This window comes from Schistocerca americana, chromosome 5, assembly GCF_021461395.2.
Source record: "Schistocerca americana isolate TAMUIC-IGC-003095 chromosome 5, iqSchAmer2.1, whole genome shotgun sequence".
NCBI lineage: Eukaryota > Metazoa > Arthropoda > Insecta > Orthoptera > Acrididae > Schistocerca > Schistocerca americana.
In genome coordinates this window covers 539792311-539812518 of record NC_060123.1, presented here as the reverse complement: position 1 = coordinate 539812518, position 20208 = coordinate 539792311, and the positions used below count along the sequence as shown (strand labels likewise).

The 20208-nt window shown below is 40.6% G+C and overlaps 1 protein-coding gene across 3 annotated transcripts in view; it reads left to right on the top strand.

Moving 5' to 3' along the window:
* LOC124615503 (lachesin-like) overlaps positions 1-20208 on the top strand; it is an 878988-nt gene that overhangs the window by 794488 nt on the left and 64292 nt on the right. For 2 of the 3 annotated variants that reach the window (XM_047143456.1, XM_047143458.1), the window contains 2 exons: positions 11748-11875; positions 19489-19723. In XM_047143456.1, the coding sequence (XP_046999412.1) occupies positions 11748-11875; positions 19489-19723 (363 nt within the window). The remainder of the gene's footprint in view (positions 1-11747; positions 11876-19488; positions 19724-20208) is intronic. The other variant, XM_047143457.1, reaches the window with a different exon arrangement.

Here is a 20208-nt window from a genome sequence, read left to right as displayed (position 1 = left end):
TTTCATATGTAATAGTGTTTTGGGAAAAGTAATCTTTATGAAAAGGTCTTTATTGCACAAAAACGTGCTGTAAGAATAATGTGTAGTGCGTACCCACGATCATCTTGTAGACATCTGTTTCAGGAGTTAGGCACTCTGATTATTGCTTCACAATATATTTATTACGTAATGAAGTTTATTGTATATAATCCACTACAGTTCAAAAGAAACAATGAGATACGTAACTACAAGAAGGAAAAATGACATACATTACACCACATCAAAGTGGTCTTTAGCGCAAAAATGAGAGCACAATGCTGCAAGAAAAATTTTTGATCACTTACCTAGTGATATAAAGCGTCTGATAGACAGCACAGTAAAATTTGATAACAAACTGAGAATGTAACTCCTTGACCACTCCTTCTATTCCGCTGAAGAATTTCTGTTACTGCAGTGTGTAAAAGGTGATGGGTAGGAATTACTAAACTGCAAAATGATCCATGGAACATGTAATAGACTGTCGCAGACGGGGCGCTAATCGCAATAAAAAAGGCGCACATGGGCCATATTTATTTCCTCAAATGGAAAATCACCTAAAATTTCTCTCTACCTATCAAATTGTCCTTGATAGCCGACCAGAAACAAATGTATCCAGATGAAGCACACATAACACACAGTGTGTTTTGAAGTTAACTACCTGTAAAATGAAATTACGGAGTCAAAAAACTGTCAATCGGGCTAGTGAGCTTTTTAAATCCTTCTTCGTTCTCCAGTTTTCTTGTTTCTATTTTTTTTTAATTTTGAGTACCCGATAGTTTCATTTTACCTCCAGCAGATTCAGACATCTACCAATAACAACTAACCAAAATATGATAAAATATTCCACACATATTATAAATAAAACCCAATGTTACTATAACGGACTGTGTAAAATAATAAAATAATCTTTGTTTTATTTCTACACCTCACTGATAGGCAACACTTAATCTTCGAAATTATAGTAGACTCGCGTTGGTAACGTGCAGTTAATTCCCACGAAACAATAGTTTTACACAAACTCCTTCCACAAAATTAACATTCCACCACACGAATTCAGCAAGTTTCTTTCAGTATAAAGTACATAAGGAGATACAATCGAACGATGCAGTCCAAATTTCAACAGGTGATTAACAACGCAGCTGCACACTCTCTCTGACAGTACCGCCTGTATTTGTTTTCTATTTCAGGGGAGTTCAAGTGGTATGGGTAGATCGCGAAACTGTTTGTCTTTCTGCGCATACGTCATCATAGGAGCACCGAGGCGTTCGAGAAAGACAGGCCGCGGCGCGTACGTCACGAAGGCAGGCCGAGCTCGCTCGCTCATCTCAGCAGATAAACTGCGCTTCTACATTTGTTAACTCGTAACTGCGTGTGTATGTACAAACGAGAATTGCATCTTCTACTGGAATCCACTATTTGGAATCTTACTGTTATTAGTCCAACAATGATAGAAAGTGCGTAGGAACACTAATAATTTTTAAGGGCTGTACGGGGGTACAATAAAATTAAAATAATGTCAAAATGACTATCAATTGCATAAGGCACCACATCGTGTACGAAATGATGACTGTTACGCAGAAGAGACTAAATGCTACAAATAAGCTGTTATACCATTTATGTCGAGATTTGATTTTAAATTTTGTTGTACGAGTAGCAATTAACAACACTTTATAATACGAGATTCCAGTAAAAGAGGAAATTCTCGTTAACACGTACATGCCCAGCTGCGAGTTAACAGGTTTAGAAACGCATTTTGTCTTGAGAGGCACCCACATGCCTTGCTCATACTGTGGCATCAAGCAGTCAGGCCTGCAAGATGAGTGGTCTGCCAAGCGAGTGGATTCATTCTTATTTATCGAGTAACATGAACTCTAGTACTCACACTTAAGTTACAAGTTATTCTCCTATATGATTAATTCGCAACGGAAACACGCATCTGACTATCAGTAATTTACAGAACTCTGATCGTACACTACGCACTGGCAATACCACATTTTCGTTTTGTTTTTTATTTAACGGCTTTTGTCAACACGTGGGCACCGCACTGAATATGAATGGCGCACACATTATAAATTCGGGACATTATGACAACATACAATTCGAAGGAAAAGTCCACCAATCTTTTTCTTTTCACTATCTTATTTATTCCGATAAATTCTCTAACCTAAACACACAAATTCTATAATCTACAACAATAACACATGAGAAATTCCGCCCAGTGGGCATGGCTTTACATTGGTGAATCTGTATATTATGGTCTCGTAATTATTTAACGCTACAGTGCACTTCGACTCTCACAATTATCATCACGAAACTTTCCTCCAGACCGAGCAGTACAGAAGGAACAAGCATAACCCACTAATCTTTTGAAACTACCTTGCTACTCTCCCATGCAAACCACACATACCCAAATTACATGACATACACCACACTACAATGTGAAATACTACACAGGGAATAGTCACAACATTATCGCTTTCAGCTTTCCCACTGCAATTAATATTTATCCCAGTTTCACACGACACTGCCCTACTTTGTAATTCTACTTTCCTACTATGAACTCTGGAGATATATGCACGTCTTCCTGTGCAATGCAAGCCAAGTGGCGTTGCTGGATAGACGGCCGACTCACCTTGATTCTCTCTCAGAGTTTAAATCTAGCGTCACACGGAATCATATTACGCAAAGAAATATTAAGAACGTATTCATCACACACGCGAGTCCTCAACTGATACCATGGACGAGTACTTCTCTTTATCTTTTGTCTCATACACAGTTTGAGACTCACACAGTACTCACCACGTGGAAGTACTCGTCTCTAATTTCAAGTCCTGCACACGCCATTTCTTAAATATTTCAACTTATGGTACACACGCTATTTCTTAAATATTTCAACTTATTGTACACACGCTAGTGATTCAGCTTAACTTAAGCACACGGAAATATTTCAACTTATTGCTACACGTGGTTTCATTGTGACCGTTGGTCACTTCTGAAGATTACTCCAATCCCATTAATATTACCTGCCTGACATTTAATTCTCCCCACAAAAGTTCCTGAAATAGAGAAATTATTATTTCAAACTACTCTTAAATATTCCACATGCATACCATGTCTCCACTCTTTCGTCATTACGGAGCACAACTAAAACAGGTCTTAACAGCACAAGATCCAGCGGCAGAGTGCTGAAACATGGCCGTTCTCTAGGTCATCTCGCACCGATCTCGAGGTGGGGGAAGACCATGCTACCGTATTGGTCAGCCACATTTCAGGCGCTCAAAGCTCAGGTAAATTTCATCTCTTTGGTCCCACCAAAGGTGGCCAAAGGATCGTCTCAAAGATGATCATATATTCACATGCACTATCTGCGGTTAGCAGACGACCATACATTCATTCATTTCACAGATCTCACCAAACTGGATGTAGGGATTTACTTTGTGGGTGTGCACATATGATCAATTAAATAAATAAATTGTCATTCTTTCCCACACTGCTATCCGGCTTTGCTGTATTAATTGAAATTGAGTTATTTTACCAAAAAAATGTATTGTTCTGACAAAAATAATGAAGTATGTTGTACCTATTTTCAATGTCGGGCGGTACTGTACCCTTTCAGTCTGCTGAGTTAAGCGAGCGAGCGAGCTCAGGCCTACCTTCGTGACGTACGCTCCGAGTCTGTCTTTCTCGTAGGCCTCGAGGAGCACGCTGCTCCACGTTGTGAGAGTTGCGTGACAAGGAATGTTATTGTCAGTTATTGGTTTAGTTTCTGTTGTTTTTGCGGTGTTGGGTATCGTCTTAAAATGCTTAGCTGTTGTAGGGGAACATAACACTACACCAATACCCAAAAACGGAAACAAGAGTAATCCGCTTATTTACAGGCCCATATCACTAGTCGATTTGCAGTAGGATTTTGGAACATATACTGTGTTCGAACATTATGAATTAACTCGAAGAAAACGATTTATTGACATACAGTCAGCACGGATTCAGAAAAAATCGTTCATGTGAAACACAACTAGTTCTTTATACTCATGAAGTAATTAGTGTTATCGACAGGGAATGTCAAATTGATTCCATACTTTTAGATTTACAGAAGGCTTTCGACACCGTTCCTCACAAGCGTCTTCTAACAAAACTGCCTGCCTATTGAATATCGCCTCAGTTGTGCGACTGGATGTGTGATTTCCTGTCAGAAAGGTCACAGTTCGTAGTAATAGACGGCAAGTCATCGAGTAAAATGAAAGTAATATCCGGCGTTCCCCAAGCAAGAGTTGTTCCTGATCTATATTAACGACTTAGGAGACAATCTGAGTAGCCCTATTAGATTATTTGCAGATGATGCCATCATTTACCGTCTTGTAAACTCATTAGATGACCTAAACAAATTGAAAAATGATTTAGATAAGATATCTGTATGGTGCGAAAAGTGGCAACTGACCCTGAATAAAGAAAAGTGTGATGTTATTCACATGGGCACTAAAAGATATCCGCTAAATTTCGATTACGCGATAAGTCACAAATATCTGAAGTCTGTAAATTCAACTAAATACTTAGGGATTACAATTTCAAATAACCTAAATTGGAACTATCAAATAGATAATGTTGTGGGTAGAGCAAACCAAAGACAGCGACTGATTGGCAGAACACTTAGAAGGTGCAACAGGTCTACTACAGGGACTGCTTACACTACGCTTATCCGCCATATTCTGGAGTATTGCTGTGCGGTGTGTGATCCGCGTGAGGTGGGACTGACGGATGACATCGTCGAAGTTCAAAGGAGGGCTGCTCGTTTGTACTATCGCGAAATAGGGGAGATAGTGCCACAGCAGTGATGCGTGAATTGCAGTGACAATCATTTAAACAAAGGCCTTTTTCACTGCGACGGGATCTCTTGAAATTTCAATCACCAGTTTTCTCCTCCGATTCCGAAAACATTCCGTTTGCACACACCCACATGGGGAGGAGTTATCATCTCCCTAAAATAAGGGAAACCAGGGCTCGCACAGAAAAATTTAAGTGCTCGTTTTTTTCCAGCGCAGTTCGAAAGTAGAACGGTAGAAAGACAGTTTGGAGGTGGTTCATTGAACCCTCTTCCAGGCACTTTATTGTGAATAGCAGAGTTATCACGTAGGTGTAGATGTACCGACGTAGTCTATCATTCGTTCCAGAATGACTCTCTGCAGCTGAAAGTCAAGTTTATGAAGTGCTAAAGGAAAGTCTGTTTCAATGGTATGTTCGGTACATTTCACAACCAGTGATGAGATCTGTGACCCAGAAGCAGAATTACTTGTTTTTTTTTTTCGATTACTTCCAAAGGCAGCGGGCTAGAAGTTAAAGTATCATTACTGCATGGTTAACTTAGGCGTTGCGATTTGTGCTGGCAACGCCGAGCATGAGTTACGTTAACACTTCGTGTAGCACATCTCCCCTCTTCGCAACGGCAGTGAAGTTATTCCTTTCTTTCCGCCACCCACCTACGCGAAACGACTTCTTTTGTGCCACTTCTCCTTCGCAAGTCACAACTCTGCCGAAAGCTCCATGAGACGTATTTGTAAACAATATTGATGGCTGTATTTTTACAGGTATCATGAATGTTTGTTCAATAATTTTCAAGTCTAGCGTATTACAAGTGATATAAAGCGCTCGGCTTGTAACCCCTAGATACCTACGCCGGGAGGCACCCTCTACTAAAGACGGCCCTGTAGAGGTGCATAGAGTAACTCACGCCTTAAGCTTAGTTATTAGTTTAACAAGTTGTCATATCTGGCAGCTGATACTAGAAGTTCCGAAATAAGCGTCACGGGGAAAAGATCCTACGAACTATCTGGGGCAAATATCCGCTAGAATACCTTTGCCTCAGAACGTTTGTCTTCTCTTTCTTCGGTTTTAATACTGAACGTATCTTAACTTACAGGTCACTACTTCACATCGAATTATTCAGTAGTAATAAGACCAGTTCTGCTTCATTTGACGGAGATTGAGAGAAAAAGGTCCTCTACGCCGTTGCCTTCGAAAACGTTAATGGAGGTTAAGAAGCTAATAGAAAATAGATCTTCTCTTAGAAAGGTAGCTAAAAGGCTTGGATTTAATGAAATAATCTCTTGCGTAAAAGACTTCAAGCGGCCCATGAGTGGCATCATTAGAGTGTTTTAAGAGAATATTTGACACAGAGGAAACATATTTGGTGAAACATTGTATCAATCTGGATTCTATGTTCTATGGCCTTCCGACATTAGCTTATCAGTCTACAAAAAGCAAAACACCTGTTTCTTAAAGAAACCAAGTGGCCGGAAAATACTGGGTTCGCTCATTCATCGCTGAGGCAACCGGAGAAAATCAATGTCAGGAGGATAATGCGGTTCAGTAACGCACAAATGAAACTTTTTTTGAGCAACTTGAAACTTTGCTATCTAACTATAACTTGCCGCCTCCATGGAGTCTACAGTGAAGACGAAACTAGAATACAGAGTGTAATGGGTAAACTACTAATAATTATACTCCTACTATGTGTTTCCTTGTGTTAAAGTATTTTATATTTAAATCATTGAAATGTTAGGGTCATGTTTTGATGTTTAGCACGATAATGATGATGGAGGTAATGATGACGATGATCATCAAGATGATAGTGATGATTTTTCTGCAGTAAAACATTCCCAAGGTAATAATGGCATTACCTGACTAATGCTGTGCTTCTCCTTACTCTGATACATTTACAATAATTTATTTTTGTGTGGTATTTGAACCCATACTCATAGGATGTTTCCCACAGGCCGGGGACAAAGAACCATTTTCTTATGTAACATTTTGTTAAATATAAATTTTGTACATCATACAATCAATCTTGAACTTATGGTATCGTGTGAAGTTGATCCTAGGCGCATTGTGCACAATTTTCATTCTCATGTAACCAGAAAATCAGGTGGAAAAAACTGAAAAGTGTTAAGTGCGCACCTTTGCCTCCTGCCTATCATACACATAGCATACGCAATGCGGTACAAAACTTTGGAACGACCTACAGGGAAACAAAGTATTTTGATATTCAACGACAATAAATGTACAGGCCGGCCGCTGGTGGCCGAGCGGTTCTGGCGCTACAGTCTGGAACCGCACGACCGCTACGGTCGCAGGTTCGAATCCTGGCTCGGGCATGGATGTGTGTGTTGTCCTTAGGTTAGTTAGGTTTAAGTAGTTCTAAGTTCTAGGGGACTTATGACCTCAGCAGTTGAGTCCCATAGTGCTCAGAGCCATTTCAACCAAATGTACAAATTTTTCAGGGTTCTGTAATTTTTCAGATATGAAGTAACGGGTCTGAAATTTTTTCCCGGTTTCATTAGTTAAAAAAAAGTTATCTTCGGCCCTAACTGAAGTTAAGAATACATTTTTGACATACGTCGTGACAGGGTAGAGATGCATAGTGCATATGAATCTATTTGGTCGCTACATTGGTACTTGCCTGTCAGTTGCCAACTATTGTAAATCAGACTATAATGGACGTAGGCATACACAAAAATTTCATTCTATCTTCATTTGCGAAAAAAGTAAAAACTCTTGAATCTATACTCCGAGGCATTGCTTATTTCGTCAGATATACACAGCTCTAGAAGGAGCGATACGGAGCGCACTCTCAGAGGTTCACCCGAAAAGAAAAGAAATCTTAACGTGACTCACAATTTTTTTTGGCTCCTCAATGCCTGTCTAGGTTGAATACGAGCACTAAAAGGGCGTTAAAAATGAATCCTCAACCCATTGGGCATATAGAAATCATTACAACGGGAATTAACACTAACATTTGAAACGCCGGCTTAATTTCCTCATGTGTTATCTCAATATAACGTCTGCCGATGCCACTCTACATGAAGCATGTGACAATGAAAGAGTTTTAGCAACAAGATGGATTTAGTGTGCAGACCTCTTATCTAATGTTCGCTGTACGAATATTTTAGTATGAAACGTTTCAGTTCCTACAGGTATCACAGTCCTAGATGAGTTGAGGAGAAACAGGAATTTCAACCGTGGGTCTCCAAACGCCAAGTAACTGACTCTTCCGCAACGCCGCCGTTTTACTCGCGTAATTATCGTAGAACGTAATTTCGAATCTCCGGAACCTTTATCACTGACGTTTCCCACGAACTGTGCCGCTCAGCCAGTCCTTGAACCTAGTGCGAGTGAGAGAGAATTATTGAAAGGCAATGGACGTCAATAACTGTTCTCTTTGTCTTTGAAGTGCACTCAGTAGCTTCCGCTACGGAACCCATTAAAGACATTCAACGGTACTACGAAGTTTCTGCCGACAGTACTGGGTATTCCCACATTACTGTGCCCCTCCGCTGAACGTCGATAACACAATGGCAAAGACTGCACTTTGCTGTCTGTAGCGCTCTCAGTTCTTGACTGAATCATAACGTAATTCTGCACATCAGTGTTTCCCAGCGTGGTCGCAAAGCCTTGCTCTGGGGGTCGCGGTAACAGGAGAAAACAGTTGCAGCATAACTGGTAACGCATGTTTGATGACGATCATCTGCTATGGTATAAATGTCACATGGAAGTGATAAGGTTTAGTGAAAGCACCTTGCTAATTCCCTCACGTTCAGATCTGGTACTTATATATAATAATGAATACGAATTTAATTCAAACCTGTTGAAGAGTTCAAATACGCAAACACTTGCAGCAGTGAGAAGCAACACGAGGCCTATCGATCTCTTCCCACTTCTGCGGAATGGAACAAGGGCGGCGGGTATCACTAAGTCTTATACAAATAGTATTTTGCAGGGAGAGGGAAAAGACAACATTAACTTCCGAGCTGGAACGGCGGTGCAGTGGGAGCGTCTTGTGTATTATTGACTTCTTAGTTTGCGTACCAATCATCTGTTGTGATAAAAATATCACACGTAACGAGTACAATTTATGAAAGTGCATTTAAAAGATGCTCACATGCACATGTTATACAAAATGGCTGTAGCAACACGCACACGGCTCAAGTGCAAGATTTGGCACCACGGTTACTAGAATGCTTTTCAGTAACAAGTTTCGAACCAAACAACAGATCGCTAGGATTGGCAGCTGTGAGACAAGGCACGAAGTACAGCAATTTATACCGAGCGGATCTAGGATGCCGTATAATTGACATTTGTTGACTTTGTCAACAGCCGTTATTCAGTTAGACTTTCCTGAAATAATTTCCAGGCTTAACCCTAGCTACACCAATGCATTTTCCATAACGTGCATTACCAAGGGAGGGGGTTACTTTATGCCCATCATAAAAAATTAAAATTTGTTGATTGTTGTTGACATATTACCAAGATAATTTTTAAATAGGTGTAAACAGAGTCCAGAAATACCTTTCAATACACTCTTAACAATATCAACGCAATTTCAATAACGTCTACTACTTGCTAATGGGGACAGGGTAATATACAGGGTAATCTAAAATTCCCCTTACAAACCTCTAGCACTTCTGGAGGGGACTGAGTAAATAATATTTCGAATAGGAACCCATGCCAGGAAACGTATCGTTTCCGTGCTGCAACCATTTTAATACATGTCGGCAACACCACCAATTTTACAAGTAGTTAATTTGGCGGGCGTGCCCCAGTACGTCACCTGTTTTGCAATTCCACTTATTAATAATCAAAGAAACAAAAAGGAAACTTTATCTGTTTTCACAAACGCTCTTGTGTACAGTTGAACTTATACCGTTTTTGTCCTTTTCAGAGGCGGGTTAGTATTCTGATCGACTACAAGTAAGGTTCGATGTGACAACCACCAAGTTCGATACACACATTGTAACTACGAATAATGTTGTGGTAACACCCTGTATCACAGCTGGTGTCTCTGCAAGCTGCCCTACAGCGACCATAAATCGTGCCATCAGACCCTCTTATGTCTCTACGGAGTGTCATAGACCATACTTCATTCGACCCCAAAGGAAAAAGTCCATTGGAGTAAAATCCAGTGATCGTGGAGACCACGCGACTGGACCACCTCTACCTATCCATCTGTGTCCGAATCAATGGTCTGAATATTCCCGAACATGACGTGAAAGTGAGCGGATGCACCGTCACGCTGACACTTCGTGCCTTGACGGACATTCAGTGCCACAGCATCCAACAATACGTCCAATACTTGCTGTAGAAAGGTCAAGTAGATGGGACCCACGGGATTGGGAGGAGGCATGTACAGTCCCATCACATGACCATCCAAAGTACCTGCACAAACTTTGGTACCAAATCTTTATTGTGATGCATGAACATGCATGGCATGTGCGTTTTCGTCTGCCCAGACCTCACTTTTTCAAGAACTGAAAACAAAACCCCTAGTAAATTTACATTCATCTGTGAAGAGATTGCGCCATGCAAATAGGGCTCGCTGATGCAGCGACGTAAGAGCTGCGTACAAACTCAACGCATGGTGCATAATGGGCTGGCATTAGTAACTGTACCCTTTGGAGGTGGTGTGGAGGTAGTTGTTGGTCGTGCAGAATATACCATACGGTGCTGGGAGCAACATCCATTGCACGCACAAGTGCTCGTGTACTCTTTGACGGATTCTCTTCAACATGCAGAACGACCTCTTTCTGTTCGAGGGTGCGCCGTCTTCTTGGAGCACAACAGTCACGCCTTCAGAGGATGAAGGTAGCCCTTTCTCGAAGCCGTTGCTGATTATGGCGAAAAGGGTACGCTATGGAGTCGGGTGGTGCTGACAACGATCTTAAAGTCGACGGGCAGCTTCGCCACATAGAAGGATCATGACGGTGTGTTCTACAAACTTGTACTCAACCATGTTAATCTACTGCAGCACGGAAACGGTACGTTTCTGGACTTGGATTCCAGTTCAAAATGTTGTCTATTCAGTTCCCTCGGCAAGTTTGCAAAAAAAAAAAAAAAAAAAAAAAAAAAAAAAAAAAAAAAAAAAAAAAAGAATGGTTGAAATGACTCTGAGCACTATGGGACTTCACATCTGAGGTCATCAGTCCCCTAGACTTAGAACTATTTCAACCTAACTGACATAAGGACATCAGACACATCCATGAACTAGGCAGAATACGAACCTGCGACCGTAGCAGACGTGTGGTTCCGGACTGAAGCTCCTAGAACCGCTCGGCCACAGCGGCCGGCCTACAAGTGTGCACGGGGAATGTTAGAGCAACCTGTATAAACACAGAAAAATTAAACAAAGTTAATTGCCTTAATTGCTGTTGACTTTTATACACAATATATCTTTTAAAGAAATACTGAAGTCTAAACGTGGTCCTGAATCTGGAAATATTGAGTATGAGATTCATTTTCGAATGTGACATCTACTATTAAGACCTCAAATTTTCGGTTACATGTAACTGAGAACTTTAAAACATTTATGGAGTCTGGTAGAAGAATGCTTTAAAACCAATAAACTTTTTTCAAAAACTAAAAAAGTAATGTTACTAATTAGATTACAGTATTTTCAAATAGTGATCGCAAAATACCATCAGCCCCCCAACCATCTTGCTACTGCCAGTGTTAGAGAGCCCTGTCGGCTAAGTACGGCAGTGATTCGAGAGGCAGACAACGGGAGCCACAAACCAAAGCTATCTCAAACGCCACGACAGGCGTTTTTTTCGGAGAACAGCGCTCACGCCCTAATTCTTTCTGAAAACAAAGGAGGAGTTATGAGGGCGCGAAGAACAACACGGGACTCAACAGGTGGTGGAGGCGTGGTGTGGTGTTATTCCACCTGTTCCGTGTGTCTGCAGGGAGGCCGGGCCCAGCCCAGTACCGCAGTTCGCCCTTCGGGCGTTCCTGGGACAGCTACAACCTCACCTGGCAGGTCGAGAGCTACCCGCCGCTCGAGGAGGTGCGAGTGCTCTACCGTCGCCTCATGGTAAGTCATAACTCGCTAGAAGCAACAGCCTGCAGTTATCATGTACGTGAAATAATTCCTAGCAAACCACCAGGTGTACCAGCACCAGCTTTCTTTTACTTCTAGTCATAAATTTTCTTTTTCTTATGACAATGTCACAGGGAACAGTCTCTAGAGTAGTCTAGAAATTTTTGAAACCAATGGTCCGAGTTGCATCAGAAAGAATCATATTTACATGAATTTTGGGCGTGGAGTAAACCATCAGGATCAGAAACACGAAATACTGAAACATGTAACACGTCTCCTACTAAAACGTGATAATCCTCCAAGGATCATTTTTCTGTTTAGCTTGATCTTGTTAAAATCCTACTTAATAACGACTTTAAATCGTTTTTTTTTGAAAGAACACCATCTGGCTGCACTATATATTTTCCATTCTCTAAGAGCTAGGGGACACCAGGTATATGAGACTTGGATTCATAAATATGTACCTTTAATCACAGATTTCCTGGGTCTTCTCTTTCCATTGCAAATGACATTAGAGAAATTTACGTTTCAGGAAGTTCCAAGAACTGGTAAAACACACACACAGACACACACACACACACACACACACATTCACATACGCGGTCGCGACTGATGCAGTCTCATCTCAGCTACGTTGGTACTTGGCTGTTCGTGGTACTGGGGCAATTGTCTCTCGACAGTGTTGTGAAGGTTGATTGCATGACACGAATGGAATCATTGAATAACGGCAAGACGCGCCAGTCGTCGAAAATTATGGTGACAATTACATATTAGCAATGCATTCAATATTCAGAAAGAAATTGTTAAAATTTCCTTTTTTGTGGTGAAAAAGGGGTCATTGTAGAAGGCAACAGCCGTTGTAGCTTCAGTCAATTAGTGGCGGCCTCAAATTAAAGTCGAACTCATGTATTATGTACGGCAGGACGACGCTTGTTCCTCTCTGTGGCAGCCAGCAACTTTTCTGCAGCTGTTACCTCTCACAGCTGTTCTTTGTTATGCGAACTGTCGGCGTTAAGTCGATAGTTAACCAATACCAGTCGATAATTCACAGAAAACGAATACGAAAGTGACTGCATAAACGTATGTCTGTGCACAAATCTCAGACACTTACGTCGCGCTTACGACTTAAAAGTGATTGCATCAAGGGTCTCAAAAATACTTGTTACAGCTAGAAAACAATGATTTTGATAGTATGTTACTAACCGTTGGAGCGAAGCTGCTGCTCAGTAAACGGAGAGGTACTGCAACCACAATTCACCCACTGCTAATCACTCAAAAAAATGTTCAAATGTGTGTGAAAGCTTATGGGACTTAACTGCAAAGGTAATCACTCCCTAAGCTTACACACTACTTAACCTAAATTATCCTAAGGACAAACACACACACCCATGCCCCAGAGATGACTCGAGCCTCCGCCGGGACCAGCCGCACAGTTCATAACTGCAGCGCCTTGGACCGCTCGGGCTAATCACTCCTCTCACAGACTGCAACGCAAGTGTTTCAATCGCCATCTGTTAGTTACAATGAGCGAAGCAACATTACGATTTACACTCAATAAGCAGGAAACCTAGTAATTAACACTCATGATGGTACTTGACACTGGATAGTATGGTGCAAATTTAATCTTGGCTTGCCGCCATAATTTAAGTATTTTATGTTCATCATTTCACCTGCAAGAGTCTATTATTGTTCTAGTTGAGTGACCGGAAACTGGTAAAGCTGAACATTTATCGAAGAGGTCATCCGTCTTTACTTAGACTGAAAGACATAACAAATCGCTCGTATACGATAGATCCTCACAGTTTTGATCAGAGGAATATCCCCCCAACAATTAAAAGAACATCTATGCCGTCCTTAACTGTGATGCAAACGGTGAAACACGTTCACTCCTAAGGTGGCCACTCTTGGGACTTGCTCCCTCTCAAAACCACTCTTCTGAAAATTACATACAAGAAATCGACAGTTTATTATTATCAAACGGTATGTAAGTAAATGAAGAATGGTTATTCATAGTTTTATAATAATACAGTACGATAACTGAGCGCTGGGAAAGTATAGGTGTATTATCACGTAGTCTGTTATTAAATTAAGAATGATTATTCTTAGATTTATATCAATATAGTACAATAACTGTCAAAGTACAGCTAGTGGGTGAGACGGTGGCCGTAACCTGTTAGGAGCTGCACCAAGTCACTTGAAATATTGTGGCAAAACCATGGGAACCCAAAGCAAGACGCCGGATGTAGAATTAATTAAACCTAATAATAACGGTGTCTAACATCCAGTCAGAGCATCAACAATAACTGGTGAATGTTTGGTCGACTTTCGGTACAGTATCGGTACTCAGATACTGAAAAACAAATACAATAAAGATTTTGCCAGCTTAACTGTACATATTTATTAGTCTCAAGAGCGGTTTCGTGTTTACATTAAAAGTACGAACGTGAATAAGTAAGAAATTGCTTAAGTCACATACATAACCTTTTTGTCGTTGTTTTAGGCTGATATATTCAACCAACTGTGTGAAAGTGCGTTTAGCTTGAATCTGGGCCTGTAGATAATAAAGATGCAATCGGTGTTAAAATGTTTCACTGGTAGTGGTTGGGGGCAGAATTCTGATCGTAAATGCAGTCAGCATCTACAAGTGATCATGAGTGTGTATCTTCCACGAGACCTACCCATCTTTTCTCTGTAGCGGAAATCCAACTTTATTCATACTTAGTTTTTATGCCGCCTCTAAAAGGGAATAGAATATCACTTTGGAACGAAATTGCGTTTGTAAAATTAACGGTGTTGAAGTAAATCACTCTGATACATCGTATGTATTGTTGTTAAACTTTCACCAAATCTACAACAGCTGTTCACTTATTATCAGGGTATTCGTAGAGGTTTGGTTATCTCAAAAAAATAAAGACATATATTATTTTTCTTTTTGTTTGTTGGTACATGACTGGAGCACTTGTACACAATGAAGTACTCCGCCTCCTTCGTCTTTTCATGTCTTCCGACAAGAATGCTTTGGTCCGACACTCTAGTCTCTTTTTCCTATACAGTTTTTACCATCTACAGCTCCCTCAACTAGCATGGAAGTACCTGATGTCTTAAAAGATGTCTTACCGTCTTATTTCTCCTTCTTGTCAGTGTTTTCCATATATTGCTGCAGAGAACCTCTGCCTTTTATGTCGTCCTTGCTCCGTCCGTCATGGATTATTTACTGCCTAGGAAATAAAATTATTTACTTCGTCTACTTCGTGATCACTAACCGTGATGCTAAGTTTCTCGCTGTTCTCATTTCTGCTGCCTCTCATTACTTTCGTATTTTTTCGGTTTACTTTCGGTCCAGAATCTGTACTCAACAGACAATTCATTCCATTCAGCATATCTCGTAATTCTTCTTCACTTTCTGTGTGGATAGTAATGTCATCAGTTAATATTGTCATTGATATCCTTTATCTTGAATCTAAATTCCACTTTTGCACATTTCTTTTAGTTTCGTCACTATTTCTTTTATGTATAGATTGAAATGTAAGGGCGAAAGACGACATCTCTGTCTTACACCCTTTTCAATCCGAGCATTTCGTTCTTGGTGTTCCCCTCTTATTGTTCCGTCTTGGCTCTTGTGCATATTGTAGATTACCTTTCTTTCCCTATTGCTTACTCGTATTTTTCGCAGAATCTCGAACATCGTATGCCAGTTTACATCGTCGAACGCTTTTTCCGGGTCGACATTCCAATGAACGTCTCTTGCTCTTTCTTTAGTATTACCTCTCTGGTGCCTTTACCTTCCCTAAAGTGAAACTGATCGTCATCTAACACAAACACAGTTTTCTTTTCCATTCTTCTGTGTATTATTTTTGTTAGCAACTTGGATGCATGATCACCTTAAATTTTCAGTTACCAAGATCACTGAAATCGTTCATTCATATAGATGACCGGTTTCAGCAACTCTCTGTTGTTATCTTCCTATCTGTGTTTACATTACTACATAACCTTCTCCTTTAGTATATTAAGTGGCGCAATACATTGCATGTCCATGCTGATATCATGAGCTGCACTAGAAGTCGACCTGTCAGTTTTAAAATAATAGATATGTACACACACACACACACATTATTGCGCCGATTACAAGTATTCACATTCATCATCTCTTTACTGTAAAGTGGCGATCTGTGAGCACTTGTAATCGGTGCACAAATACGTGTGTACATAGCTGTTCCTTCAAAACTGACAAGCTGATTTCTAGAACAACTCACGATACCGACATGGACGTGCATTGTGCAGCACCACTTCCTATGAGCCTGATGATGTTTGGTTTTGTTGAGCGCTCAACTGCGCGCTCATCAGCGCCCATATAAAGTCCCAGTTTTTCACACAATCAAATTTCTTTACTCAGTCCAATTTAGCCACTGTCACGAAGATGATGATGATGATGATGATGATGATGATGATGAAAAGATGAAGACAACACAAACACCCGGTCCCCGGGCAGATAAAATCCCCAAACCACCACTTCCTATTCCGAACGAGGAGATTAAGTACTGACGTGAACATAGATTCGAAGATGACAACAGAGAATTGCTGAAACCGGTCATTTATATGAATAAGTGATTTTAGCGATACTGGCAGTTGAAAATTTATTCAGATTCTCCACCACGCTGACGTTTTCAGAAGTGTGTTGGATGCATCAGCAGTTAAGCTGACCGTGCGATAATTCTCGCACTTGTAAGATCTTGCAGTCTTCGGAATTCTGTAGACGATGTTTTTCTGAAAGTCAGATGGTACATCGCCAGACTCATATATTCTACACTCCAACGTGAATAGTCGTTTTGTTACCACGTCGCCCAACGATTTCAGAAATTCTGATGGAATATTATCTGTTCTTTCTGCCTTATTTGATCTTAAGTCTTGCAAGGCTCTTTTAAATTCTGCTTCTAAACTGGACCCTCTATCTCTTTTTCTCGACTCCTGTTCCTACTTCTAACACGTCATCAGACGAGTCTTCCCCCTCACTGAGGCCTTCAGTGTGCGGTGGAAAGACCACACTGAAGGCCTCAGTGAGGGGAAGACTATCAGCAGTCGAATTATCATTGCACTCTTAATATTACTATCCTGACTTTAAATTTCACCGAAGATTCTCTTGACTCATCTATGTGCTGAGTCAGTTCTTCCGACAATGATTTTCTTTTGGATTTCTTCACATTCTTCATGCAGCTTTCACCATAGCTTCCGTGCACATCCTATTTATTTCATTCCTAAGTGACTTAATTTCGTATTCCTGAATTACTCTGCACATTTTTATACTTCCTTCTTTCGTCTATTATCTGAAGTATCTCATGTGCAATCCATCGTTTCTTCGCTGTTATCTCCGTTGTACATATGTTTTTCTTTTCAATTTCTGTTTTCTCCCTTTTTACATATGTCAATGCCTCTTAAACTGAATTGCCTGCTGAGGTAGTCCTTATCGCAGTATCAATAACCTTGCAATATTTCAAGCAAGAGGAACCGATAGAAAGTGGTGCAGCCAGTTACTGAAGTTAGACAATTCGTTGTCGACAGCAGCGAATATGCTGCAGCTGCCTCTGGCCAAACTACTCCACTAATGACACCATCACCTGCTGTCGAAATCGAATAACGACAGGACAATCAATCTTATCAATGAGCGGCGACATTTTGTTTTTCACCCTCTGGCGGCACGCTACGGTACTGTGCACGGGCTTTGCATGTGTATTAGAACTGTTGACAAGTACCTGCAAGACAAAGAAACATAATAATAACATAAATTTATTTTTTCGAGTTGGCAGTTAAAACTTTACTACTGTCTCTTGTACAACAGGTATGGATGTGTCTCACTCACTGGTAATAAATGGATTTGTATTTCTAAAAGAAGTGAACCTAGGCCGAACTAAAGCATAGAAACGAAATCATAGTACAGGTCAGTTTTTATTTTATTGCATTACTGGTTTCGACAGTTTTTATGTCACCCTCAGTTATATCACTTCCGAGTAACAGCGAAGCTGAGATTGTCAGTTGGAAAACTTTCTGTTAGAACTCTTTGCCAGATGGCGACTGCTGCACAGTAATTCGTTTTTAATGGGTCCGAGGATGGCCTACAAACAGGTTTCAAACCAGTTAACCAATAAAATAAAAAAGTGGTTCAAGTGGCGTTGGTCTCTCTGTAAACTTTTTAGATTTTTTGAATGAAATGTTTATGTTGGCGACCAGAGCCTTCTCATGGGAAAATGCAAATAAAATATTCAATTAAAAAAAAACTAGTGTGGTTAACCAAAATATTAAGGCACGTAGCGTATATACTGCATCTGGACTCAAATACCTTTTTTTAATCCTACTAATAAAAAGTTTTCAGGGCATGGTATGAAGGATTTTATTCATAATCTGACAACTTAGATAGATAAGTATATTTATGTAAAAACCTCAAAATATTATTTCATTATCATATGTGAAAACATAACTAGAAAATTTTTCTTTGTTTTGCTACTTTTTATAAAATTTCAAAAATGTTTTATATTTTCTGTGAAAGAGAGGTATATTTAGCATATTACATTCAGGTATACAAGTGTTCTGGGTTTTATTCATGATGGCTGTTGGTGATTCTTATTGGAACTGCGTCATTTTGGTACATCTTTGTCATCAACTTCCTTCTCGTCTTCTTCATTCCCACATTAATCTAGTAGTGTTCGTTATGAACGTGAAAGTCCGTTGCCGAATGGAGACGCAATACTCCGACGAAAATAAATGTATCGCCTTTTTTATGATGAAATAAACAACAACGTATTCGACAGATTGACGTATCTTAACATATTACAGCATATTTTAATTATATCCTACTTCAAAGTTACTAAAAACAAACAGAAATTTGCTTTATATCATGAACCCACGCTGCCGCTACCATATACAGCTTTATTGAAGCAGATTTTGAAACGTACTGGGAGCTTGCAGAAACGAAAACAAGTGATTCATAGAAAGGACATCGTGTAAATTATAGCCGGCCAGGGTGGCCGAGCGGATCTAGGTGCTACAGTTTGGAACCCCGCTGCTGCTACGGTCGCCGATTCGAATCCTGCCTCGGGCATGGGTGTGTGTGGTGTCCTTAGGTTAGTTAGGTTTACGTAGTTCTAAGTTCTAGGAGACTGTTGACCCCAAATGTTAAGTCCCATAGTGCTCAGAGCCATTTGAACTATTTGTAAATTATACGCCACAATGACTCACATTGTAGATTTAGTTAATTCCCTGAGCTACAACAAGGGTTAAAGTTGGATGTAGCGTATATATACGTACTGTACAAAGGAAGAGGTCACGGTACCCTGCGGTTTTACTTCTTCAATTACGCTAAACTACAGTACTCACTCAGACTTAATTTTCTGTTAAATGTAAGCGTAGGCTTCTGTGGCTATTGCCACTCTCAGTAAAATTCTTTTGGGCTGTGTCATCTCAGTACAAAGCCATGAGGAAAGCTAGTGACCGAAACGTCGGACAAACTTGTATATAGACAATGCGGTGAACAGCCCAGAAGAATTTTATTTTCTATTGTGTATTCTACATTTTACTACGCAATAGCATCAGCACCAAACTCTCGTTTGTGCCCACAGGTGAACGACACGTACAACCAGCCGGACAAGTGGCACGACATCTCGCTGCGGCCGCCACAGGACTCGGACACGTTCACCCACGTCATGTCGTACAACATTCGCGGCCTGAGCCACGGCTCCATGTTCGAGGCCATCGTGCAGGCCAAGAACCGGTACGGCTGGAACGAGGTGTCCGACATGTTCCAGTTCCACACCAGGGGCGCCGGTGAGCATCGCCTCCAGGCCTACGGAATCGGTACTGGCACGACACTAACAACGGAAACGCCGCGTGGCGAAAGCAAAGCATGCGCACCCATCCTGTAGTTGGCTTACGGCGCGCTATCACGGGGCTAGTTTGTGAGCTGCATGTCACGATTACAGGGCAGGTATACCCAGAAACCCACGGCCGTTTAGGCACACGGAGTAGTCACGTTGTATATTCCAATCTAAATGTGAGGTCGTGAGGAAAATTACTTTGTCCTGACACAGATATTGTTCTTTCTGCGTTGGTATTGAAAGCTAATAACGAATTTTTATATAAATAAGTAATGGAACCGGTCAGGCCAGAATTTCGCAGGAAACTAAGGAAGTCGGTTTATAAAGGTTGTTTCAGAGTGAAGTTTTAAAAATTGGGAACAGGTTCCTTGCACCAAAACAAGAAAAAAAAAGTCCCGTAAACATGACCTCTAAAATGCATACCTTAAGAACCATGAGCACTTGTGAAGTAGATGTATTACATTG